Source organism: Dermacentor variabilis, chromosome 3, assembly GCF_050947875.1.
Source record: "Dermacentor variabilis isolate Ectoservices chromosome 3, ASM5094787v1, whole genome shotgun sequence".
Classification (NCBI taxonomy): Eukaryota; Metazoa; Arthropoda; class Arachnida; order Ixodida; family Ixodidae; genus Dermacentor; species Dermacentor variabilis.
The window spans coordinates 82,252,623-82,279,683 of record NC_134570.1 but is presented as its reverse complement, the minus strand read 5'-3'; the positions used below and the strand labels follow the sequence as shown (position 1 = coordinate 82,279,683).

The 27,061-nt window shown below is 42.6% G+C and overlaps 1 protein-coding gene across 1 annotated transcript; it reads left to right on the top strand.

Moving 5' to 3' along the window:
* The first annotated feature begins 1,564 nt into the window (after positions 1–1,564).
* LOC142575966 (S-adenosyl-L-methionine-dependent tRNA 4-demethylwyosine synthase TYW1-like) lies at positions 1,565–25,280 on the top strand. The gene is made up of 14 exons (XM_075685818.1): positions 1,565–1,816; positions 2,788–2,912; positions 3,011–3,097; positions 3,765–3,866; positions 4,766–4,960; positions 5,620–5,716; positions 6,984–7,078; positions 8,942–9,040; positions 12,201–12,457; positions 12,813–12,922; positions 13,811–14,124; positions 15,298–15,408; positions 15,914–16,081; positions 21,907–25,280. The coding sequence occupies exons 1-14, from the start codon at positions 1,588–1,590 to the stop codon at positions 22,117–22,119; spliced, it is 2,202 nt and encodes a 733-aa protein (XP_075541933.1). The 5' UTR covers positions 1,565–1,587; the 3' UTR covers positions 22,120–25,280.
* Positions 25,281–27,061: the final 1,781 nt, after the last annotated feature.

Here is a 27,061-nt window from a genome sequence, read left to right as displayed (position 1 = left end):
CTTTAATTACTTTACATAAGGAAGAGATTAAGTGCCTTAATAGTTATCTCTCACGTAGACTGGCACATATACCCAACTGACACGTGGCATTCCTGAGCTTTCACAGATGAGTTTTGTGTCTTCTTTCCTTTTTCGCCTCAGTGCTCCCTTCAGTTGATAGTCGGCGTTCGTGTTGTCCACTTCTCTACTCTTTGTCCTGTCTGCATGCCTCACCTCTTTTTCGCATAATGAATCGTTACCAACTAGCTCAGCTTTCTGTCGTTTTAAGGGTAGGCCACTTTTTTTTTTTTCAGTTATAGAAGTATTCATTAAATTGGCACAATTTGTAGGTCTTTCATTGGCCTATGTTAGTTGAATTTTGTGTACATAATGTTTATTTCATGTTGTGTAAACTCCTGTACAGCTCACTATGATAGTCATGTACTTATGTTCCAAGCTTCTGTCAAGATGCCTCCCGCTGCATGCTCCTTTTTATGGTAATCTTGAACTAGAGTTGAACTTGAACTACACCATCTGCCCTGGTGCCAAAGACTCGGCAGACAGCGCTCTGACCCGGAGGGAGGCTTGGTTTCCCATGTTTACACTTTTTTTTTTTTTTTTTTTTTGGCTCATGTCTGGTGTAGTTTATGCTCCAGTGCTAGATTCTTGTAAAATGGAGTACAGCAGACGGGTGTTTATTATGTAGGCCACACACCACCCTCTTTGTAGTTTCAAAATTTCTGATAAAATTTAGTGCCTACTTGTATCCAGTGCTCTCGTAAGAACGTTTTGAAGGAAGTGAGTGATGAATTTGCTTGATGCACCATGACCTTCGTAGAAGTGGACTCGAATGCCCTGTACACAATTGTAATGTGTACATTTTCTGGTATTTTATGTTGGGATTTGTATGTTTTGTATTGTGAATATTGTAGTCAGCTGCCTTTATGCCTGTATATAGCGGCCTGTCTTCGTATTTTGGAGGGAAAGGGTCTCAGTATCAATTTAAAAAATAAAGATGTTTACACTGTCATGTGTGTGTGTGTTCGTTTGCTTATTCAATTGCAGGAGCTCACAGTGAAAGGAACTTTGGTCCAATTTAGGACTGTGAAATGCATCTACCATAAATAAAAGAGATATGAATGTATCGTTCAGTAAGCAGATGCACCCAGGGAGCTGTAACACGTGGAACTGGTGTATGAGAAGTGCTGTTTAGGAACTTGTGCTGTTCACTTCAAGGAGTAGAATTCGCAGCATTTATGGTATGTAGTCTTTTTCTATAGTGCACCTGCAGAATATTGTCTTCATTGCTCTACACAGCGGTGCGTTTCGGCTGCTGCGTACATTTAACGGCTGCATTCACGGCGCACCGTTGTTTATTATCGCTGTTGATCCGCCGGCTGCAACGAAACGACTTAATAAATGGCACCTAGATACCGAAACCGAAAGTAGCTTCTTTTCGAGCACTAACATGGCTGATTGGAGTTGAAAAGTAAAGCTGCAAAGGTTGAATCATAGAGGAAGGAAAAGAAAACTGCTCATAACGGTGTTTCCCGCCTGTTGCATATGTATGTATGAATAGAAACCATTTACTTCGTCCCGCACTTTTTGATGAGTCAACTATTCGCCTCCCGAGCGCGCAGTTTTCGAACCGTCATTGCTATCAGTGATGCGACGTTGCTGGCGTGCACGCATCATCTGTGGCGGTATCGCACTGCCTGGACTGCGAAAATTGAAGTCGGTAGACGGCAATTTGCCGTAATGATTAAAGGCACTACCCGGTGCGCTGGGACACATCTTATTTGTGCGCTGCTTATTTTCCACACGGCGCACGCGAAAGGCAAGTACGCGTATCCGTTGCTTCTAGCAGCTCTTTGCTTGTGATGAAGCGCGCTTGAAAGACACACGAGCAACAATTTGGTCCGCATAAAAGCAACGTTGTCATTTCTAAACATTTGTTTGGAACTGTGTTAGTCATAATTTGTTTGCATGATGCGGTCATGCAGTTGTGTTGTCGAGCAATCTTCGACATAATCGCTTTGCCATCCTTCAAAATGAAATATATATATATATATATATATATATATATATATATATATATATATATATATATATATATATATATATATATATATATATATAGTAATGATGTGATTTGTTTTGCATCACCGTAAATCGTAGTTGCTGTTTTCTACGTCAGCATTAACGCTTGAAGGGCATAATACATTAAGCTGAATTGCAGTGTAGTTGAGCGTAGCACGATATGCGCGTTATACCGGTGTCACACGGCCACTTTCGATCGTGATCATGCCCGATCCGGATCGAAATTCCCGACTGCGATTGGCTCCCTCGCCCAGCTTGCGCAAAGGGACCAATCACGACCGAGAATTTCGATCCGGATCGGGCTTGATCGCGATCAGAAATGCGCCGTGTGGCACCCGTATTAAATTTTCGTTTGCAAAACGGTATGTGTTCAAATATAAAGTCACGTGCGCTGTCTTGAAGCGAAACACGACAATGAGCTGCTGGCCTTCCAGCCACAGTTAATCTGCGGATATTTTTTATATAAATTCTGTTTTACTACCTGAGGCTCACAGCTCTCGTGACCTAATTTAGTAACGCTGCGAGCACTATGTAAAACTCGTGCAAAATAATTAAAAAAAGAGATAGGATGAGAACTATAAAAAATTGGTTTTCGTTAAACAATGTCATGAACCGTTTCTGCATTAAATCAATCAAAGGGCGACAGTGCGGTTCAAAAGAACTCGTCTTGCGGTTATATTTGACAATTAAATGGTGCTTTTCTTGCAGGAATTGTCAATGAAAAAACAAGTGATTGGTATCCCAGCAGCTACACCACAACGCTATGTGGGGGCGTCTTAGCAGTGCTATTTTTTGTTGTTGCTCGAGAAAAGCTCAACCTTTCCAAAATAAAGGTGACTCTAGCATATCCTTTGTAATTTTAAGCTTTCCACCTTTGACAGCTTATCGTGGAAGTGTTGCTAATTGTTGATTTGCACCTTGTGTGTTTCAGACACAGGACCCTTTTAAACAAAGGCAGAGGAAACGTAATGGGAAGTCGGTGAAAGTCCTGTACGGGACTCAAACTGGAAATGCGAAGGTTTGTTGTCCGCTGTATCTTATTACAAATTGATGGTGGTTAAAAGCTGCCTAGTTGCTTGCATTGTAAACTGTGACCAGTGCACCAGATAGGGACAGAGAAATTAGGAAGCCCACAGCAATATTCTCGGTTGATAACTTTCAAAAGTATCACTTTCAGCAGATGCTAGTGGGCTAAGCTAGCAGGCGCAACGCCTGTCACTTTACTGAGGCATTGCACCAGATGTTGAATCATGCAAAAGTGAAAGTATTCCCTAATGCGATTTACTGAGAGTATATGATCCCACCGCCTGCTTCACCTAGACGCGCCAGTTTGGCTTGTGCATTTCTTTCTATGTCTTTAACACTTCAGTAGTGGTTTCAAGCCTCGGTGTTTGCAAGCTGGCAGCCACTTCTCATTGTATAATTGTTCATAATAATTGCGTTAATTGACAATGCATTTTGTTTGTAGGTGCTGTTTTCCATTGGTCAGCCACCTTCGTCCATCGTCGTGATAGGCTCGCATGTGCTTTTACAAACTGTTCTGGCATGAGAACTTTTTTGTGGATAAGAGCCCAGAATCATTTCCCATCCCTTTTAAACCAAAGTTTTACAGTTTATGTATCGAATGCCGTTGCTTTTTTAGTTGCAACAATGGATTTTAGCAGTAATGTCTTTCTTGTGCACAGATTTTGTCGGAGAAACTTGCGGCTGAGCTGGACGCACTGGACTATGATGTGGAAATGGTCAACTTGAAGCATGTGGAGCCGGAGGAATGTCTGCTTGGCCAGGTAGGGGGTACTTGGCAGGTGCCTGACAGTAGCAACTCGCTCCTGTTGGGAGACAGCAGCAGACTAATTGCTAGGTGTGTTTCGTGATTGCATTGCACTTGTATTTACTTTGCTAAAATAGGCACAGTGCCGCTGGCCGTAGAAGATCCCTTTCTTTGAGTAAGTTTAGCATATTAACATACAAAACTATTAGCTAACGGCTGCTGTGAAATACAAAAACTAGGTAATCCATATAATCAGCTTGCTGCAAGCTATTGCAACTTGCGATAGTAGGGCTATATTGCATTCGTTGAAATTTCCCAAGCATCACTTCAACAACAAGTGTCACATTCTGTTATCAAGCTTGGACAGTTATCACATTAATTTTACAGCCTGCGGCCTCCCAACACTTTAGCTTTGTGCCCAACTAAAAAAGAAAGCATCGGAACATGGCACTGTTACATGTTCCACCAGAACAGAGCATGGGAGGCCATGTTTATGAGGTCACATGATTTGATTTCATTGCAAAATATACATCTTTGCAGTTGTATTTGAAACATAAGCAGTGCCAAGCAACTGCCCATGTCATGCATGCACTTTTTCTTGCATAATTTGCAGCAGCATTGAATTAGAACATTTTAATCTTGCTTAGCACATCTCTCCACAACCAAACTTTCTCATTTCGATTTCAGAAACCTGGGGTATTGGTTTTTGACATACTTTTCTACCTCGCACTTGTCTTCAGTCGCAGGTTCAGTTTATGTGGCCCGTCTTGAACTCACACAGAATGGAAGCTATTTCGAAACTGGATAGGCTTTTGAAATTTAGAACCTATCAGCTAGAGTTATTATAACAACAGCTATATCAGTTGTGTTTCTTCACTGACATGCTGTTATTTCCTTTTACGTTGGGAATTACAGGTGAAAGCAAAGGGCCTTTGTATCTTCATCGTGTCAACATACGTGGACGGATCAGCACCAGATGAAGCCACATGGTTCTACGATTGGTTGAAGGATACATATGCAGATTTCCGAGTGCACAAATACTACCTCCAGGGTCTTAACTACGCCATCTATGGCCTGGGAGACTCGGCCTATGGTGACAGTTACAACAAGGTACATTTATCAAAATTAAAGCATTGGTTGTTTTCAATTGTTTTCTTCATCTTCTATGGTCAGGTACGACTTTAGAAGGCAGCGGTATTTGCCCCTCAAAGGCGGATGCACATGAACATCCACCAATAGGTGCACACTCTAAACTCACATGGTGAGCCGGACAGATGTTGATCTCACCGTCGGAGAACGTGGCAGCCTGCACTTCGAACTGGATTGAGTCGTGTCAGCGGGGCTATTTCTTTAGTGGCTGGGGCAATCGGCTGCCGCACTTCGGTTGTCTGGGCGGGGCCTCTCCTGTCTTCTTAAGGTGTATCTGACTATAGTGTTTAACTAAGCTGTGTCCGCCTTTTCACCTAGTTTTGGCACTGTATATATGAAAAAGCTCCTGATTTTTTCTCTGTGTTTATAGTTTATGTTGCTTTCCCTTTATTATGTGTTCTGGTTAGTGCAAGCGAACATTATAAAAAGCATTTATTTGATATTTGCAAATATACAGAATGAATATTCAGACCTGTATATTAATGCACTCATCAGGCCTTGGCCGAACATCCCGTGCAGTACCAGAGTAGTCCATCCCAGTTTCCCCGCAGCCCCCCCATGTGAGGTCCTATGCAAAGCTTTGCTTGTTTGTATTAGCTTTCTCAATCCTGCTTTCCTAGGTTGCCAAGGACATGGATTTCTGGCTGTCCAAACTGCATGCAACGCCGGTGGTTCCCCTTTGTCTCAATGATGAAAGTCATGATGAAGGAAAATATGGTAAGGATGCTTCTGAACTCAACAGACATTTGCGTAATCAAACGTTGATTTATTATCAGAGTTCCAAAAGACATGGGGCAGGAGAAATAAGGAAGGTCGCTGCTATTTGGCCCTCGTCCATTGGCTTGGTATAGCAGAACGAAAGTGGACAGGATACAAGCACGGGCTAACGGTGGCCTTGGAAACAGTGACTGTCCCCGCTTGTCTTAACCGTCTATATCTTGCGCTGTTGCATTAATAAACCAGAGGTTAACGGGTCAGTATGTACTGAAATGTGGTACATGCAGTATAAATTGTAAGCTCTGGGAAGTTTAAATTGGGCTGAGTTTGGCAAAAAGTGCTTGTTTAACAAGTTAACCACAGCTTCTTGTTTGGCAGCGGCACACATTTTTCAACTGGACCACCATAGCAGAGGAGGTATTCTGTAGGAGCCCACTTAGTGGAGTGTCCGTTTTGACCACTGCTGATTGGCTGGGGCCGCTTGCATCCTCCTCGCTCGTACAACTGCATCCAATCAGCAGCGACCAAAATGGACAGTCCATCAGGTGGACTGTTATAGACTACCCCCTCCAGAAGTCCTCACTTTTCACACTTGTCACTTGTTGCAACAATATTGCTGGCAATAAATAGTCTTTTTGCTTAACGGCACCACAAAAGTTAAACCATAAATCAAGTTACGGTGACAGTCATCATCATCGTTAGTAGTCTATATTTAAATCCACTCCCAGCAATTTTCAGTTATCCATGTCATACATCAGCAGACTCCACCCTATGTCTCCCTCAGCTGCAGTTAGGGTTCTTTTTTGGACCCTTTTTGTTACCCTAAGAAGCCATGATTCATCTGCTTTACATATTGCATGGTCTGTTGAAGTCCACTTGCTGTGGCTAAACTTCTCTAGAATGTCGGCTACTCGCGCTTGCAATTTTTTTTTTCTTTTTTTTTTTTTTTTTGTCTTAGCCACAGGGAAATACAGCACATGTCTTCTTCAATTTAATTAAGCCTCCCACCATTTGTGGAGCACTCGCATTTCCTACGAATCATACTCCACCAGTTTTGCCGTGGCTGTAGTCAGAGGCCTTATGTTTTGTGTTCGCGAGGAGTCACAGGGCAGCACATAGTTTGCAATGCCCTTGCAAATAGTGTGAACCGAGTGGCTTACAGGGTTAGAAACAGCGGGCTTCTCTAATGGAAAGCTGTAGGATATTTCTGAAGCATCGCCTACTCTTTCCTATTATACCCCTTTTTCTTTCTTTTCTTGCAACTCAGGGACAGGCAAGTTTCCAGCTTGGAAAGACGACATTGTAGCATACCTGAAAGGAAGGCCATTGATCACCACGCAGCCTAGTGAACCTCGCCCTGCGGTGAGTAACATTCAGTACTGTTTGAAATGGTTGGGGTGCTCAGAGTGCTGTTACATCCAGTTGTGAACATCGTCTTGAGAATCAGTGAGAAAAATAAGGGGAAATGAAGGGGCCCGACTTTTTTCAGTCCAAACCTTAACCATGAGTGTCAACCACAGGGACGGGGGAGGGGGGTTCCCTCCCCACCTCTCCGACTGAAAACCTTGGGCAGCCCCAATTACCTGCTGCATTTTGTTCTGGTCCTGTAGTATACTGCTGTAATGGTAATAGTAAGATTCACTGCAATTCCCAGGAATGTCATTATTATATAATCTATATACAACCCATCAGCAAGTCTTGGCTTCAACAAGTCTTTGTGAGCTTTGCAAGAACCCGTTAAAAAACTTGAGAATGTTCTTACATTCCTTATCTGCTCCAGGTCACCACCAGCTGCACCTTTCAGTAAAAAACTTGGCAAGACCCCCAATCCTGCAGGGAAGACAGGAATTCTACGCCTCTGATTGTGCAGTTGTCATGCGGTCATTCATTGTCTGTCATTTTTTATGATTGTGTCTTGGGAATGTGACATGTCCAGACAGCCAGACAGGAAACAATGAACTCTGAAAACATACACTTCTTTATTGGATAAACTTGTACCTACAAAAGAAAACCGTAGATAGGTAAAGGCAGTGGTGATGCTGACAGCACAGTTGACAGTCATCAGATTTAGTCACAGTGTTGGCAATTAGCCTCTTATGGAGCGGCATCATGCGTTCTGGATTAGCTGGAAGTCATCGTAGGGGTTCCAAACTCTGCTACCTTCATTGCCTACATATAAAATGACAGACTTGTCACACCAGGAACTACAACAGTTGAAACGTAACGGCAATTTTAACACACCTAATGCAGTAGACTCTCGTTCCTACGTTTGTGGGGAAAAAACGCAAGACGCTGGTAAGTCCTGAGCAACCTGAGATGCACAGTGCTATTTTCCTATTGTAAGTGTTCTAATGTGGCGATGGGAAACCAAAACTAGATCGAGCTGGTGGGTGATGCCAGAATACGATTACACCACAGTGAAACAGGACATTCACTTTGTGCCGCCTGTAGCAGAGAATGGCGATATGGTTGGGTTATCACCTGTCAAAGCTTGCAGCATGCTTCCAGTGGCAGTATGCCACATGTGCTGCGAAACAGATAGGTGAAGATGCTTATCACAGAGGGTTTGGTGGTGATAAGAGATTTGCTGGAAGAGGAAGCTGAGCGCATACCAGCATTTTCACGGGACATGGGTGGGCAATTACTGCAGGGATGCTGCCATGGAGGGCGCCTACTTCTCTTGATTGCATGTGCCACCCGCATTTTATTTGTTCACATGGGATCTAGCTGCCAGAAAACGTATCAAGCCATTGCGGTTCGGCGATGTACTGAACAGTGGTGCCAAAAGATTGTTTTCCTGGAACATATTAAGTGGTAAACAAGAAGCCTAACTGTATTGTGCCATGTTTTGTGTTCGTGATCATGAATTTTGACGCCGGGAAATAGTGCAAAGGGTAATCGTGTCTAGGTTATACTCTACCTCAAGCTTATATTGAGCAGGGATGATGCGTAATGATGCAGACAGTGTGTAACCCAAGCAATAAATAAGGACTATGAAACAAGGTTCACATGGCAACTTCCTAATGTTGTACTAAAACTGAGCAAATGCACACATATTTTAGGTGGGATGAATGACCACAAAAGAAAGATGGTATTCATTGACTTTAACTGTCCAGTTTTAGGTGCTTTTGTAGTAGTGTATGACCTAATGGTACTCTTTTATTCTGTATTTGTTACAATGCGAAGTGGTAATTAACTGACTGATTGGTTCCTGGGCGTTTTCAGTCGGAAGGCATGGCTTATGAAAGCTCGAGTGATGAAGGTGAACCTGAACTGATTGACTTGGAAGACCTCGGCAATGTTGGGGGCACTGCCAAGCTGAAGGTGAGTGCAGTTGGTCGCACATTGTATTACAGCTTGTCATCTGGCACAGTGATGTTTGCAGCAGTGCCTTTAACTTTGCATAGATGTGCAGGACAGTTCACATAATCTCTCTCCCTTTTGTCTTTTCTTACTATGTGGTGAGTTTTGCAGTGTGTTCTGTATGACTACTGACAAATGTTGGTTATAGCTGCTATTCAGATACGGTTGATTCACGGCTTTGGTCAGTAGGTAACGCTGCCTTGGAGACACTGGACTGTGTGCAGTGCATTGTATGCAGCTGACCATAAGATGTAGTCCATGGAGCATTCTAGTTTTGCCCAACAGGTGCCACCGTCTTAAAGCTGGGCTCTTGCTGGCAGCATTTATTCATTTTCATGCATGGCATTGCCAAATAAAAACATTTTGGTTAAAGCTAAGGGTGTCACATATTTTTACCATAAAATCCTGAGAAGTAGCATACCTAAAATCGAGAGAAAATTGAGTGAGAATATGAAGTGGACTAACTTTCAGTGTGGTGGGTATCTTTCAGGTGGGTATCGTTCAGTTCTTTTAAACCAGGAGCGTAGTCACTATCTATCTCTCGGGATATTAATTAATGGCGATTAATGGGACGGGTACTAACAATGTCAAATGATTTATGAAGCGAGGCATGTGCAGAAAATTGCTTGATTACTGCGAAGCCTAGGCTTCACAGCAATTCAGCCTGGAATTCACAGAGTTGCAACCTCCAGTGGAACGTCCAGCAAGAACAGTGTGTCAGATTCTGGCAGCCAGGTCATACACTCTTAAACAAAATTACACCCTTTGGGTAGTATCTTGCCACACAACAATAATCGTCATCTGTCTTGCTTGCGTTTCCATTCTTGAAACCGCTTTGCTTGCTGCTTTTCTGTCGAGAATGCTCTGTCATGCTGATAATGTGCGCGCCGTTCATAACTTGGAAGTACTGGGCTCGCATCGTTAAAGAAAGGTAATGCGGACAAGACCGATGATGATAATTGTTATGTGTCAAAATATGACCCAAAGGGTGTAATTTTGTTTAACAGTGTAGACATAGGGGCACATTGTCTGCCAAACACACATTTATAGTGATTCAATAGAACTAAATCTATTATACTGAGGAGCACTGCAAAATAAACAGACACTGCACACATGTTGAGAGCCCTCAAATACCATATTTACTAGTTTCTCGCACACTCTCAATTGTAATGGGCACCCGATTTTTGCATGGCCAGAAATGAAAAATGTAATTCTCTCAACTGTAATGCGCACCTAAATTTTTATGCTTGAAAAAGAATTGTGCAGAAACAGTCGACAGCGATTTTCAGTATAAGCAAATAGCCAAACGTTTCAAGAAAACTATTCACATTATTAAGGGAATGGTGTGCTTGGTGGCGTACATTTGTTGCAGTGAGGATATTTCGATAGGGTTCATTGTTTCACTGCATAATTTCGTAGAGAACAGAGCCACCAACCGGCACATTTGCAGTTGTAGCGTATGTAGACACCATGTGCATCTGAAAAAGCTGTAATATTTGCCGTTCGGCAGCGAACTCACCCTGCAACTCAGTTGCTCGAGCACGCGCTTCCTGTGCATCAGTGCCTTTGCATTGGCAGTGAAAGACCGACCACCGACCGTTTAAAAAAAAGGGGGGGTGAAAGAGTCAACAAAAGCTATTCGCTTTGAAATGCAAAGTGCAATATCTTAATTAATTGCTTTCTCACAGCATTTTTACGGAAAAATAGTAGTGATTTGTTCTCTCTCGAAAAAAAGAAAGAAAGACATTTTAAGCTCTAAGGCTACTGGAGGTGGAATTTGAGTATCACCTATAGCAGTTTTATAGATTGTACACTATTCTAACGCACATGTCATTTTTAGTTAACTTTTCCAGAAAAATAAAGTGCACGTTGGAATTGAGTGAACATGGTAATGTTAGCTGCTTTACAATATAAACGCAGTCCTTCTCACATATGGCCTGAGCTTAAGCCCAGATCCTTAATCAGCTATGTCTACGTGCAAGCTGTTATGGGCAAACTCCATGGGAAGCCACCCTCTTTCTACTCTTTCGTGGAAACCACACCCTGTAAACGTTTGCCGCCAGTAATACTTTCAGGCTGAAATTAAATGAAAACTGAAAAGGAAAGAAAGAAGCCAATTGGAAGAGCTATTGCTGTAAACTGGTATGAATAGGTAGTATGGCTCCGCTCTGTGTCTGGCTGCTTAGTATTCCAAGGATGCCCTATACTCTGTGCCCAAAAGACACTCGCCCTGATGTTGCACACAATTGCGAATGAGTAAAGAGAAATGCGTGTTCTCCTTTGTTCCTTCTCATTCACATTTCAGAATGGCTAATTGGGGTGGGCAAGTCAAGCGCTTTGCTTGTGGGCTTCTGCTTGCACTTGGCTCACTCTCTGCTCTTCGTCATTGCCCTTTCTCGGTTTATACAGTCTAAGCTCGTTGTAATGATGTCACATCTGACATGAAGATACCTTTGTTACATCCAAAATTCGTTGTAAGCATAGATTTTTTGCATGCCAGTGTCGGGGAAAATCATTGTAGATTTCTATCGTAATATTCGGTAATTCACTATATGTCTGTGTTCACTGCATCAAAGTTCGACTGTACTCGCTTCCAGTTAACACATGTTCAGTGTAGGGATGGCATGCATCTGTGTCTATGCCTGTTTTTCTGCTCCCGTTTTTGTACTAGTATTGAGGGAGTAGACTTTGAAAGTATGTGGTCTTGTGCATCAACAGTCGTGTTCTATGCATTAGTGCCAAAACCGAACTCCTTGTAGTCTACTTGACCAAAGAAAGACATACAAATGTGGACTTATTCTTGCTCTATTGAAGGCAGTAATGTGACATGTTGGACCCAAAGACCTTATAGAAACAGCTTTAGGGTGCGCTTTTCTACTTTAGTAGTACGTAAAACTTGATCAGCCTACTGAGGCTGTCATAACAAGGCTAGTGGAATGATGCCACACTTTTCTCTTGGTTCGTACGGTGACACTCGTGGCTCTTCTCACTTTCTTTTCAAATAATTCAAATACATATACTGCAGCTTTGACAGTACATCAGATGAATCTGACCATCAGCCTGCAGGCACAAGTCCATGGAACAGGGAACATATAACCACTGAGGCCCCTATGGTTTGCAGGAGCAGGAGTCCAAGACAGCCAAGGGTGGAGAGGCTCGACGAGACATGCTGACCCCGCTGCTGCGCCAGTCGCTGGGAAAGCAGGGCTATCGCCTCATTGGCTCCCACTCGGGGGTGAAACTGTGTCGCTGGACCAAGGCCATGCTGCGCGGCCGTGGTGGCTGCTACAAGCACAGCTTCTACGGCATCGACTCGCATCGCTGCATGGAGGCCACCCCAAGCCTCGCCTGTGCCAACAAGTGTGTCTTCTGCTGGAGGTAAGCTGCTCGCGGCCAGTGCTGGGTGACATCCAACGCCGATGTCAGATTTTCTGCGACACGGGCTCCTTAATGCTGTCATGTTAGAACTCCATAAAATTTAGTGGAACTGATGGAATTTCACATGGAGAGCTCCAGACTAACTTCAACAACCTGGTACTCTGGTGCTGTTTTTTTTTTTTTTTTTTCCCCGCCACAGCTGGCAATTAAACCTGTAATGTTCTCAGCGATAGACCACCATAGCCACTGAGCCGCCATACTGAGTAATGCTCACAAAATTACCCCTTGTGGTTAGAAAGATAGTCTCGGTCTGTATATTCTGCAGATCTAAGTTGGGCTATACAATGCATTGCAGACACCACACGAATCCTGTGGGGACTGAGTGGAAGTGGAACATGGACGCACCCGAGATGATTGTGGAAAATGCACTGAAGAACCACTACAAGATGATAAATGAGTTCAAAGGTAATGAACAAGGACTACCACTTCTTGTGTGACTGCTATATTGCTGTAAAACAAACCCATAGGATTATATACTGCTGCTTTAGAAACCTTTAACGTATATACTAACATCGACAATGAAAATAGAGGTATAGTTCCAGTCTGTGTTTGTAATGCAAATGAAAGAGAAATACAAATTAGCACAGCGACTGGGCTTCTCTGACATAACATTGAATGTTTGGAGAACTCTCTGATGGTGGCAGCAAGAGTGAATCAATTGAAGTGGAGTCCTTATGAAAGCAAAATGAAGGCAAGAACTTTTGCAAAGGTGGGAAAGGCCAAATTAAATTAGACAAAGTATTTCAGAACAAACGGCTAAATTTTTATAGCAGTCCACATTTTGTGCGGATTGTAGACGGATTTCTTGGATCAAATCTGGCAATGTTGAGGCAGCTGGCTGCAGTGGGCCTCTTCAATTATCAGTCTCTGGCAGTCCTGGACTGCCTGAAATGCTGCATATGCAATGATCATTGGCTGAAAGCAGTTTCGGGCAGTCCTGGACTGTTAGGAATGGATAATCCAAGAGCCCCAATGTTTTCTTTTTTATATATATATAGTTATTCTTATTCTTTTTTCCCCTGGTATCTGGCATTCTTTGGTACGACTGTGAAGTTAATTATTTTTACAATGTAAATGTCTCTTTTCTGTTCTTTTTCTTAGAATGCCTTGCTTACGGCAAGCTATAGTGAATGCGCTGTTGGCGGGGGTGCACAACTCCATTGACTCGATAGACTATTGAGTCGGCATCTGTTAAATTTATTTGTGCAGTAATGCTTACTTTGCTGTTGACTTGATAGAGCATAGATTCAAAGGCCTTCGAAATGCCTGTGCGGCACCGACATTTCATTTCAGGGGTTCCGGGTGTGCTGCGCGAGCGTCTGAACGAAGGCTTGCAGGCACGTCACTGCGCCCTCTCTCTGGTTGGAGAGCCCATCATGTATCCAAAGATCGGGCAATTGGTGCGCCTTCTGCACGACCGGGGCATCTCTACGTTCCTGGTGACCAACGCGCAGTTCCCCGACGCCCTGCGTGAACTTGGGCCCGTCACGCAGCTCTACGTGTCGGTGGATGCCAGCAGTCGCGAGGCACTCAAACGCATAGACCGGCCTCTCTTTCCGGACTTCTGGCAACGCTTCCAGGACAGCCTCGCCACCCTGGCAGATAAGGTCAGGCACGCTGGGAGAGATGACTCACATTTACCCGGGCTTTCAGCACGCCAACATTTGAACCTTAGAAACACTGTAATCGGTCACAACCGAAGGATTTAGCGGCAAGTGCAATAGTGTTCTGCAACATGGAACATAATTTGCATAGATGTGGCAGCCATTTATGTTTGATAATTTCCATAATTTCATGGCAGAGGAGAACCCCTTTGAATAGAGTCGAACCTGAATATAATTAACCCAGATAAAGCAAAGTAATGTCTATATCGAACATGTGAAACTTACTGACTGATACTGATGTAAATAACTCCCTCATAACCAACTGTACATCAGCTATTTTGAATTCGAAGCCTCTGCTGCCAGCGCAATAAAGCATAAAGCAAAGTGGACTGGAACAAGTCTACATACACAACCTCGCACATTGATGACTCCATTCTTAGTAACGCAGAGAAACAGCTCAAGGCACATGCAAAAAATTATTGCCTTCTGCACATAGTTTTATTTTGAAAAATTTAATGCCTTCCTTGTTTCTTTTCTCCACTGGTGATAAAGAAATGCATCACAACAGTCTGCTCAGGTTCATTATAGGCGAGATTTGGCCTAATGAAACAATAACCAGGTTCAAGTCTGCTGGCATTTCTTGAACAACATTTTGGAGCACTGATGCAGAGGCCAGGTGCAGTGCAAATTTATGGGCGGAGCTTATGCTAAATTCTTTGTCACCGCATATAGTGTCGCAGCCAGTGAAGCAGAGTTCAGTGGCTTGTGTTTTATTCTAACAAATGTAGAAGAAAATTTTGCATTTACCGCTGCTTTACTTTTGTTCAAATTTCGAAAGATGATCATCTTTAGTTTGCATCGATGAAAAAAATGAAACTCATCGCTTCTATGTGCACCTTATCATAACAGGAGTGAGGTTTCTCAGATGGATAAAATGGATGTGCCTCCTGTCAACATTGTAGCTCCACCAAACAGTAGCTATAGAAAACAGTGTCTATAAAAACTCTTGCGTAAGTTGCTTTCCTGGTATTCATTTTTATTATTTTGTTTCTTCGTAGCACTTATTTCTCTCTAAGTAATTATCAAGTAAGACCAAGTTGCTGTGTAATTCTTTAGCCATACAATTTGCTTCTACCTTAAGTAGTAACACGGCGTGTTTTTATCTCTTCATTTTAGGGTCAGAGGACAGTCTATAGGCTGACCTTGGTCAAAGAATGGAACATGGATGAAATGCAAGGTTATGCCAACCTTGTGGGACTTGGAAAACCGGATTTCATTGAAATCAAGGTATTGTGCGTTCAAATTAGTTTCTCTTGGAGTGTTGCTTCATTAATTTACTTTCTTGTTCATTCTCTTTCAAATTCTAATTCTGATCTTTGAGTGGTTAGAAAGGGAGCTTTCACATTAATTTAACAATGACACGGTCCTAACCCTCTTTGCTGATGGCATTCTATAAATAGCAGCTGGAGGTAAGCTAGGGGCTTTACTTGCAAGGACTCTTTTCCTCCTGTCCTATTTATGCTTTATCACCCATTGCATGTAGCGGCCAATCTCAGCGACTGCGGGGACATGGCAGTCTGAGCCAGTGATGAAGGCAATAGGAATAGAGGGTGAGAAAGAATTGTTGCCAACCGTGATGTGACCTTCACAGCCTCTGAGTTGTTCCTTTAGTGGGCACAGGTCCGGCCAATGAGTGGCTCGCATCTTTCAATTTCCTGCCGGTGTGCCGTCAATGCATGGCTTGAGTTCTGCCTGAGCTGTGCTTACAGGACTGTGGTGTTGATGTGCACAGGGTGTGACGTACTGTGGCGAGTCCAAGGGTGCCCACCTGACCATGACCAATGTACCCTGGCACGAAGAGGTGCTGTGCTTTGTGAAGCAGCTGGTGGCCTTACTTCCCGACTACAGCATCGCCTCGGAGCATGAGCACTCCAACTGCGTGCTCGTTGCACACAATAAGGTGGGTGTGCATGTGTGTCGTTCTGGCAATGAGGATATCTGAATTTCTTGGAATTCCGTCTGGCTGGACCTGCGGATGTCCCTTGAGTTATGTTATTGAACATCTTCTTAAATGTGACAGAACATTGCAACCAGCTCAGCCAAACAGTGTGTGTGTGTGTGTGTGTGTGTGCGCGTGCGCACGTGCGTATGTATGTATGTATGTATGTATGTATGTATTGTAACGCGATCAGGAAGTCACACAGAGACAGCACCCGTTGGGCCAGCTGTTCTATTCACTTCCATCTCCTCTTCCTCCTCGTCGCTCTTCCTGAAAAGCCGCTGAGCCCCGGTGCCGTTCTTCCACCTCACACTTGGCTACGCTGCAGACCTGGCAAACTAAAAAGGAATGACAGTTCAGTCCAGTCGACGTAATCTTTTCTCGAGGCGCAACACCTGCACCGTGAAGTTATTTGTTTTCCGCCGGTCAAGTACAATGCTTGGATCCTAGTTGCTAACATTCCATGTATTATCTCCTCTGCACTTGGTAATGGCGAAGGGCCCCTTGGAACTTTGCGAGTAGCTTTTGCCCGGACAGTTGCCGCCTCTTCGCACCCACACCTTGTCGCCGATGGTGTACGCAGGGGCAGGTCGACGGCTACGGTCACAATAGTGCTTCTGTTTTTCTTGCACTTGCATGGCTTTTTCTTTCGCTGCAGCTCTGATCTTCTGGAAGGCAACTATGTGACTGTCAGAGCGTGTGACGTTAACGGGAGCATCTAGCCTGAGGACTGCCTTCAGCCGGGGCAGCTTCCCATATACAATTTCATATGGCATCATACCACTAGACGTCTGCAGCACTGTGTTAGCCGCATAGCCAGCTGCTGGAAAGTGGACGTTCCAATTGGCCTCTCCTTTCTGTTGTACTTTTGCACATGGAGCAAGTCTTGCCTGAAGGCTCTAGTTTGTTCGCTGAGTAAGGCTATCTGCCTGGGGATGAAACGCGGATGTGTAACGATGTTGCACCCTCGCCATGGAAAGGTACTTTCGTAGTTCCAGGCTGCAAAATGTTGTAGCACGATCTGATATCAATTTCTTTGGCAAGCCAGGCCTCCATTCAAACCTGGCTTTCAGAAAATCAACTAAGTGAGCGGATGCCAGGGATAGTATGACTGCCACTTTCAAATATTTGGACAGATAGTCCACAGCTACAACGATTTAGCAGTTTCCAGCAGTGGTGCTGGATAGCGGCCCTATGTAGTCGATTCCAACCGTATGATAGATGTCTTCGGGTATCTTGGCGGCAGATCTGCCGCCAAGGTTTGCGAGTGTTGGCACTGGCTAGCACTCCCAAGGTTAGTTCTAGTAGTAACACATAAATACCCAAGAAAGTGGATGGGGAAACGGCGTCGCAGTAGCTCAATTGGTTAGAGCATCACACGCGTAATGCGAAGACGTGGGATTGTTCCCCACCTGCGGCAAGTTGTTTCTTCATCCACTTTCATTGCCATTTATAATTTCTTTAGTTCAATTAGTAAGTGCAAGTAATTTTCCCTATGTTGTCCTTGGTGTCTTTGTTGGCTTCTCATGGACTTGTTACTGGAATTTATGATACGACTAACCGTTCTTTAAGAGCTCATGCAGCGATTATTTAGTTGACACACAGTACCCAACTTATGGCACACTGTGGATTAACTTTGAGACATTTGTAACATTACATTGGGAAGCACGATCCTTAACATCGCTTTCTGTTTTAATTTGTGGTATTGTCTGTGCAAGAAAGAAATATATTTACTTGGCTTGGTTGCTTTCTTCTCTCACAGTCTGGAGAAGTGAAACTACATGACAAAAGCTTCTGGCACGTGGGAGTGACTTCAAACTTCTGAGAAACTGAAAATTAAGGTCATAAAGCCATAAACTAGCACATTTAAATGAATTGCAGGAGTGTTCTAATCTCCTAATAGAATCGGATACAAATAGAGCTAAACCTTGATATAACGAAGTAGGTAAAATGACAATTTGCTTCGTTATATTGAAATTTCGGTGTATGGAAATCAACCTTTTATGTAAATAAGTACAGTCACTGATCGATTTTTCTTACATGGAAAGGGGCTGCAGAATTTTTCAAATTATCGGGCAATCGAAAAAGCAAGTTTGAATGAGAAAAAAATTATTTTGATGAATTTGAGAGTCAACGAGGAATGATACTTTTTCATGCCACATCAATGATATCTTCACATCGGCAGTATGAATTAAGCGAAGCCAGCCATGCTTTCACGTGCACTCCGCCTCCGCGGCTGATAGCGTCGCCCGCACTAGGACAACGCTATCGTGAAGAAGCAACTTCGCACACTTTCACGCGCACCTAAAGCACAAAGTGCGCGGGGCACGATAGGATCTTATAGCACTTGGAATTTATACGGAACATGATGCGGCTTCATTCGGCGGTCGCTCTTGTCTGAGAGGTGCGTTTGCAAGCAGCCACTTTTAATTCAATCATTTGACCATCTGCGTCCGCGAAAGTTTCCATTTATTGTCTCTGCATTCCTTTGCTGCGGAAGCTAAATTACGTTATTTTTAAATTGCATACAAACACACTTCGTTGTACTGAGGTTCTAATTACATGGTGTTCTATGAACAAGAGGTTATAAACAGTTAAACACTTTGTTATATTGGGAATTTCGTAATATTGAGGTTTGTTATATCGAGGTTTAACTGTATTTGAGACATACTGGCTTCAAATATCATTGAAATAAAAAAATTATCCTTTCAATATTAAAAAGAAATGTACGTAAGAGGTGTGGTAGAGAAGTTCAGTTTATTTTCTTTAATACATGCAACATATACTTCAGTTCTACTGGACTTTTTGCCAATGAGCAGAAAAAAAAATGGCCATTGGTGTTTACGGTCAGCTCGCAACTTACACTGGGGACACCTGGGTGAAAAATTCTGCAATTTTAATCAAAAAACAGTATATTTGTTTTTGGCTTGATTTGTTATATATATGACTTCCTCTTAATTGCCCATCAATGTTGGCATAGCATATAGATGTAGAAATTAGTAAAAACCACGACTTAAACAAGACAGGTGACCCGGGTAGGTTGCAGAATTGAGCTGCTTTTGCGATGGCAACAAATTTGAATAGCAGCGTTTCTCACCACTGTGCCTCTGCTTGCTAGTAACATAGGCCTTCTTGTTTCTGACATGTCTTTCGGTAGTTTTGTACCTTTTGTACATTTCTTCGTATCATTATAAAAAAATTTGGCAGCTATATGCTTGATTGCGTGACAAGTGCACCCATGCCATTTTAATTACAAGTTATCATGGCCAGAGGTATCTTAATTTGTGGCAGCTAGGCTAGTTCCATGAAAAAAAAACATTTGAAAGAGTTTTTTTTTTTTTTTTAGATTTTATACACAGTGTATTGGTTCTCATTCCATTAAGGACATCATAGTGAGCAAAATGAGATATTTTTTAATGCTTTTTTATGTGTATACTGACAACAAATAACTGCGCAGTTCCACCCTTCTGTTTGAAATGCATGACTCGTGAAAACTGAACCAAGCGGGTTAGGCAAAACCGATAAAACATTTGAAAAGTGATAAAAATATGTCAACTGTGAATTTTCCATCACCTGACACAAATATTAAGCAAAAAGTTTTGTTGCGGCACGTGTCTCTTAAAGGGATGCCGAAAGTGTGTGCTGAATCAATTTAGACTAAAGAAGTATAATTAAAAACTATTATTATTAATTTTATGGAAAAAGGTTAATTTGTAGTAATGTAGAAAATAAAGGCCAACTTCCCTTTCTTGATTTTTGCACCAAAACCTCTATGCCAGTACATTAGCATGATGCCACAGTTTCCAAAGCGTTTTCTTGTAGTAGGGCTATTTTTGGTACAAGGAATAGTTTTTAACTTTGCTAGGTTGAGTCTTTAGTTGTTTTGGAATGTAATTTAGTTTTTTTCACTGACAAACAGTTAAGCTCTTACCGCATGGTGTGTCATATGCAATACAGGTAAAATAACTTCTGGCATAATATATCATCTAAAAGAAAGAACACCTTATACATTACGTGGAATCTATGTCCTCCCTAGCAATGAAATACGTACATGGTGACTGTAGTGCTGGCAAGATTTTCTTAGTTAATTTTTCTTGAAAGATTGCATGGTGGCAGCCCGTCACAAATGGTATGAAAAGTTCATAATTAAAGAGGCTGCTTTCACAACTTATTCGTTTCAGTGCACAAGAATTGCCAGGGTGCTTGTTTACTTTTAATTAGCCTACTCCGATTTTTTTGTCAAGAAAAACATTCAGATGGTTCTGTGAGGCAAGCATTAATTGCTGTGTCATATATGATGCAGCATGCATTTAAGGGTTGTTTTATGAAGGAGAAGAGAAATTTGTTTCCTCGCGAAAGGACAAGTTTGCTGGCAAAATATAATGTTTCTACGGGCTGTAGTGTTTCTTAGCACCATTACCAACATTTATTATGTGAGAAAACCAAAATGCCTCCTGTGTTAATGATAAGGATAGCATGGGGCCTGCCTTCTTCCAAAACCTAATGATAGCTTCAGCAACAAGTAACTTTCAGAGGAAGATGAAGGAGGTTTTCTTTTGGCTTGCATGCACCCCTAGAGAGTGCAGAGTGAAAATTGCCATGAAACCTAGGTCTAAATGATCTAGTCAGCATATTGAGGCTATTAATTAGACAATAAAGGATGATGTCATCAAATTTTAAAGAAACTTGTACTAGCTCGAGCTGCTCCATTACACACTCAATTATATACACCCTCAAGATGCACTCCATATTAAAGCAATCTTTCAAGATTTCTTTTTTTCAATGGTTCTGTTAGCTTTTGCAAGTTTTCTGCAAGTCAAATGTCTTTCTGCGTGCTTATAAAATGTGTACCCGTAACTTCTGGCTGTATCATATATGACATGCAACAATTATGGCTCATTAAGTTGTAACCATGAGTTCCTTTGGAAAACTGATGTTTGTTTAGGCATACCTGGCCAAAACAAAGACTTTGTCTAATATTTTTTAGCAAGAAAATAAGAATTAATGCAGTAAGGGATTAACTAGCGTGAGTGATGCTGCCAAAAATTGCGATGTTACGGTGAGGTAGTGCAGTAATATTACAACAATGACGCCACCAGTCTGTCACTTTTTGCGTATTTCCCCGTTTACCCAGCCTCCCGTCATGGTAAGAGTAACCGTTTTGTTACTGCATGAGCTTAATGTACTACTACAGCTCAGCTTAATATTCCACTCTAGCATTTCTTTAAAGCTGCCGGTGGTCCATATCCACAGGGTTTCTCTCTCTCTCTCTCTCTTTTTTTTTCTCCCCACGGTAGGTAGGATCCAGTAATTGTAGCAGCTCTGTATACAAAATAATAGTAAACCCTTTCCCTGACTAGTGCACTTCTCTGCATTGAACGTTTGCCCTAATTATTATTGCTGGAACCAGTCATTGTTCAAATGAAGACAAAGTGCAAACTGGGCATGGCGATGCTCTTTGTTGCGCATGGTTTTGTTGCAAGAACCATGTCTGCATTCTCCTTCTAAAGCACAAAGTGCGTACAGAGGCGTCCAATTGCAAAATTAGTTAGGCAAACTGCCTTGTAGGAAAGCTCGCTTTACAATTGGTAAGAAGATGGGTCTATGGAGTATCAACTTGTCAAATCTAGGTCCACAGATTGTATTGAAAATTTTTATATTCACACACATCCAGTAAGTAAGCAAAAGTGGCAGCAGAAAAAAACTATCTTTGGCAGAGTTGACATTGTTCTTTTTTTTTCACATTTATTTTTTTTATTATTATTATTATTACTACTACGTTGCAGTTCTGTGTCAATGGACAGTGGAACACGTGGATTGACTACGAGCGCTTCCACAAGCTGGTGCAGAGATTCTACCAGACAGGCGAGTCGTTCACCTCGCTCGATTACGTGGCACCGCTCCCCCATTGGGCAGTGTTTGGGGCCAAGGAGCGTGGCTTCGACCCCAACGACACTAGGATGCTCAGAAGATCCAAGAAGGACATCAGTGGATGCTAGGACTAAGCTAAGTTAATGCTCGGCCATCCAACTCTCAGAAGCTGGCAGCGAAATGTGCGTGTGAGCACTGAATAGTGTTCAATCCATTTTGAAGTCTGAAGGTTTACATATGCAGCACTGCTGGGAAGGCACCGACGAAGGGCAAAGGCCTGAGCCTGAAAACACCTTTTGTAATTATTTCACAGTGCCTAAGCAAGCACCAGTAAGCTTGTGATAAGAGGTTGCCAGCTCCACATGTCGCATCAACATAAAACATAAACATTACTACATAAAACCACCTGCTGTGAGACACAGCATGCATTAAGGTGACATTGCGTTAAGCAAACCCATTTGCAAATGATTTGTGCAGTATTTCTATCTCTGTTTTGGATTGGGCAGCTGGAGTGAAACAGATCCGCTGTTGTTGCAATGAATTGGACAAAAGCCCGGCACTGTAGCTCACCGTCTTCTTGGTGCCATTGTGACATTCGACAAGGCGGAAGCTTTTACCTGCAGGTCTCATTTTTGGATCCTGCAGGTTAAAAGCAGTTGTGCGCAATAAATGCATATGAATGTGCTTTTGTTTCATCAATTGTTAGAAGCAGGTGTTCTTGGTGTAAAAAAAAAAAAAAAAAATAGTGGGGTACTGATAATTCAGGCCGTAATGTAATGAGTAGGGCCGGTATAATGTAGCGATTCTCTTCGTCCAACTCTATTCCTTTCTGAACATCATCTACCACTCGTGACCAGCTTATCCTGGTGATAACCAATGTGCCGCTCAGATGACTGATGAAGCACGAAAAGGGAAAAACTGCAATAACATCATTACATTATCCCAGCCTAGCACTTGTAGCTCCTTACCAGGTACAGTGACTCACATATTTTCTTCTCAGCCCTTCTGTTTGTGGAAACCATTTACAGGTCTTTCAGGGCGTCCATTCTCCCACTTTGCAATTGATGAATGCAGTGTCAGCATAGATCAGTGGAGCCACGTTGGTGCCACTGCTGTGTAGTCAGGGGCAAAATGTTGTGGACCTCAGGTTTAACGTGAAGAAAAAGAAAACAGAAAGGAATGCTTCCTAGTGTAGCCAACGAGCCAAGAATATTAAAGTGCAGTGTGATGTTTCATATGCGATCACCATGGTTCTTGAGTCGTACTGTGGCGTTGTGCCACACCTATTTAAAGCCTTGTCCCTGACTGCACATTGATTTGAGGCATTTCGCATGTGTGATACATTGTTGTTAGGGAAACTGAAAATTTTCTTCGTAAGTGTTGGAGCGTGAAAGGATTTAGTGTGCAGGATGCTAACCTTGTGGGCATTTTTTTTTACTGTTCAGTGGTTATGTACATGAATAGAAATGAACTGTGTGAGTTGAATAATGCATGCAGAATGAATTTGTACATTTTATATGTTGACATTTTGATGGTAGTCCCAACCTTCAGCGATTGTTTTTGTAACACTGGTTACATGTGACATGTCACTTAGCACAATGCATTGTCTTTTATATGTGCTCAGCATAGGCACCACCATTCGCTTGCTGCGTGTTGTCAATGTGTATGCCCGTTTTTCTTTTTTGTTGTTTTTTTTTTTTTCGCGTAGTGCCTTTGTTATTGTATTGGTACATTACTTTGTTGCTTGCCAAAGAAGCTTGATCTGTTGTTGATCTGTTGACAATGGCCAATCATTTCTGTCAGAATTGTGAGCCGCGTTCATACATGCATAATTGAAGCCAGATAAGGTATGATTTAAGGATTTTTTAATGTATGCCTTCACAGTATTTCATCATACAGCCATCATATTTATCAATCATTCAGCAGCTAGATTTCGGAGACGCAGAAGAGAAAAATTTGTACCAACTGCTAGAGATGTACGCTTTGCGAACTTTTCTTTAGTTCTTCCGGTGGCTGCCTTTGTATAGTAATTTTATTTGCCAAAGTTACAGAACATCAACAAGGGCACCATGCTTTGTGCACTGAACTGAGAAGCGAAATGTGATTTCTGTTGCAGTTTGTTCTCCACTTTTGCTTGAAACAAGCGTGCGCTGAAGGATGATATAAACTTGTTCTTCGTAAGAATGAGAGCTCTCGGTGTGTTACTGCATGTATGTATGTAGTGAATCGCAAGTTATTGTCTCAGCTTCGACCTGAAGTGCGCTTTGCTTGAGCAGGACAAAAACACGTTTGAATCAAAGTCCAGGAATCGTTAGCAGTAATACACATTTCACATCACTTGTCCTCATATTGAAACACAGAGACGAAAATACTTCCGCGAGTTGCACAATTTACACATACTGCTGGACCCAATTTTAATTCCAGGAGAGGATCCACTTGTGACCCTGGCTGATGTGCTCAGCTTTAGAACAATGCAGCTTTTGCTGTAGATTTTTCAACACCCTGTGGCTGGTGCAGCACAGCTCAAGGCGCTCTTGCCCCATCAAATCCAACTTAACTAACTTCATTTAATTTTGTGCTATTTTATTCATTTCGACTAACTTAAGACCTGAAATTGTTTAAAAACTGGTTTTTGGAATGCTGTGCATTTGGAGCACTTTCATATACAGTCGAGCCTAAATTGGTAAGCCTCAGTTTGGTGAAATTGGTGACGTATCTAAATTGTTTTGCTTCCCTGCAATGGTGTTATTTACGGCCGCAGACTTAATTTCTTTAATTTGGCCAAGTCATTTTGCCTGTTGCAGTCTTGTTTTACTGAAGCCTGCTAACATTGTGCACATGTGTCTGCAGCTTTCATGAGGATGCATGAGGAAGCTGCATGCAAAATGCTTTCCTGTTTTACAAGCCAACGGACATTTCGGTGCAAAAAGAATGCTGTCGTTTCATTCATGTGGCTGATGCCAGTACCCTCGTATGCACAACAATGTGAAAAACCATGTATGGTATAAACCTTTTTGTGTATACACCTTCAAGAGCAAGAAGTATGACAGTCCTGTGAAGCTGTTGGCCCAAGATGTTGTCATGAACTCAACGACAAGTTTTCTTTTCACATATACATCAAGCAACTTTAATGACATTTGACAGTTCGTCGATTTCTTTCCCTACATTTTAAGCCACTCTACTTCTACCTCATCAACAGTGCCGAAATGCTTGGTGCTGTCGCTGCGCAATTGATGTTCACCAAAAAGTGCCAAAATGTGCTTTGTAATCCATAAATCCAGCATGTCTACTACAGGAAAAAGCCGAGTCTTGGTTCTCGGAGACAGTGCTTCTGAGCTGCACAAGTTTAGGCAGGCTCAGGAGTCGAAACACTGCGGCACCCTGCTCATTGCTTAGTGCAAACTGAAGAGGGACGAAATCGCGCATATACACAAGCGCGAACATGAACTTCATCTGATACACTTCTATCGATCTCAGATTTTGGAACCTGACTGGAAAACGTGCCTTACCATAAACAGCTGTTTTGGTCCACTTTGGCAGTGTTCAACAGCTCACTTCTGTCCAACTTATGAGGGGTGTTCAAAAAATTGGTATTATCGGTACTGTAAATTTGGAGCGAGCATACATGATAGGCATCAAAATGAGTGCATGTCTCTAGTTTTAGCGGAATATGAAAACTGTGTTTTACGTATTACAGTGGAACACCTGTAGGACATCAAAACAAAAAATTGCAGCGTCCAAGAGGAAAGCTGGTTGACGCATGAGCAGTGAACCACTTTCTGCATGTTAAGGTCCACAATGCTAAGGAGATTACAAAGATTACAAAGAAGGCACCAAATAAAACAATAGACGAAGGAAGGAGACACAAGGCAACCACATAGGCGCTTCAGGAGATTCACCACGTAGGCGCTAAGGAGATTCATGCCGAGCTGGTGACAGTATATGGTCACAATGCCCCAGCTTACGACACTGTTGTGAAATTGTGACAACAATTTCAATGCGGTCCAACAAGCCTGTACAACGAAGACCGCTGCTCGATAATGAATCATAAATCGATGTGGAAGTAGGGGCTCTAGTGCTTCCTGATTGGTGGGTAACTTTTGAACAAATAGTGCAGCGGGGTAACGTGAGTCTAGGCTCAAGTTGAACTCCCACCCGGGTCTCATTGCTCAAGTTCTGCTCTTTCATGGAAATGCTGTGAACCTTATGAACCATGTTCGTAAAGCACTGTATCTCCTCATTGCAACATCATCCCCAACCATCTTCGTCAGAGCACCATAACAGCCAGCAATGAAGCCACTTTTTTCCTCCTCATTGAAACGGCAAGGTTGATGTTAGACAGGCAACACCATTGAAACCATAGCAAGAGCCATAAGAGCTTTGAGCCTGTCGATATAAGTACACCATTTACAGACTTCCAAACGTTTGGATGTAGTCAGTAGTGCTGGTTGTGCCATCTTTTGATGCTGAGTTCACTCGGCGCACACTGAACTATTGTTGCAATGACCATCTTTATTGTGCTTAGCTGCTCGAATAAAGACATCAGCAGCAACGTAATCGCAAAAGCCATTGCAGTTTCACTGCCTTTTTTTCTTTTCTCAGCGAGAAGACTCGTGCAAGACAAGAAGACACAGGCCAAGACATGACAGCGGGTCTTTGTACACAAACTAGGGGGCAAAAACATGTGAAGAAACAGACACAAATGCAAGCTTCCAGCTGAATTTCATTGGCCGGCTGGATGAAGTTTATGTACAGGCATGATATGACAGATACCCGGTTTGGTTGCTGTGGAGTGACAAGAATAACGAACTAAAACAAACAAGCAGAGTGTAAGTGATGCTGACGTGTAGTATGCACTGAACGACCTAGATACACCCAACACGATGGGCTGATGGGGTCACGGCTATACACAACTGGATCTCCTCTGCTCATCGTGTTGGGTGCATCTAGGTTGTTCAGCGCATGCCACGCATGTTAGTGTCACTTACGCTTGACTTGTTTGTATTACAGTTTCTTGTAACTCCACAGTAACCTAACCAGACGTACAGTTGCGTTCAGTATGAGCTGCAA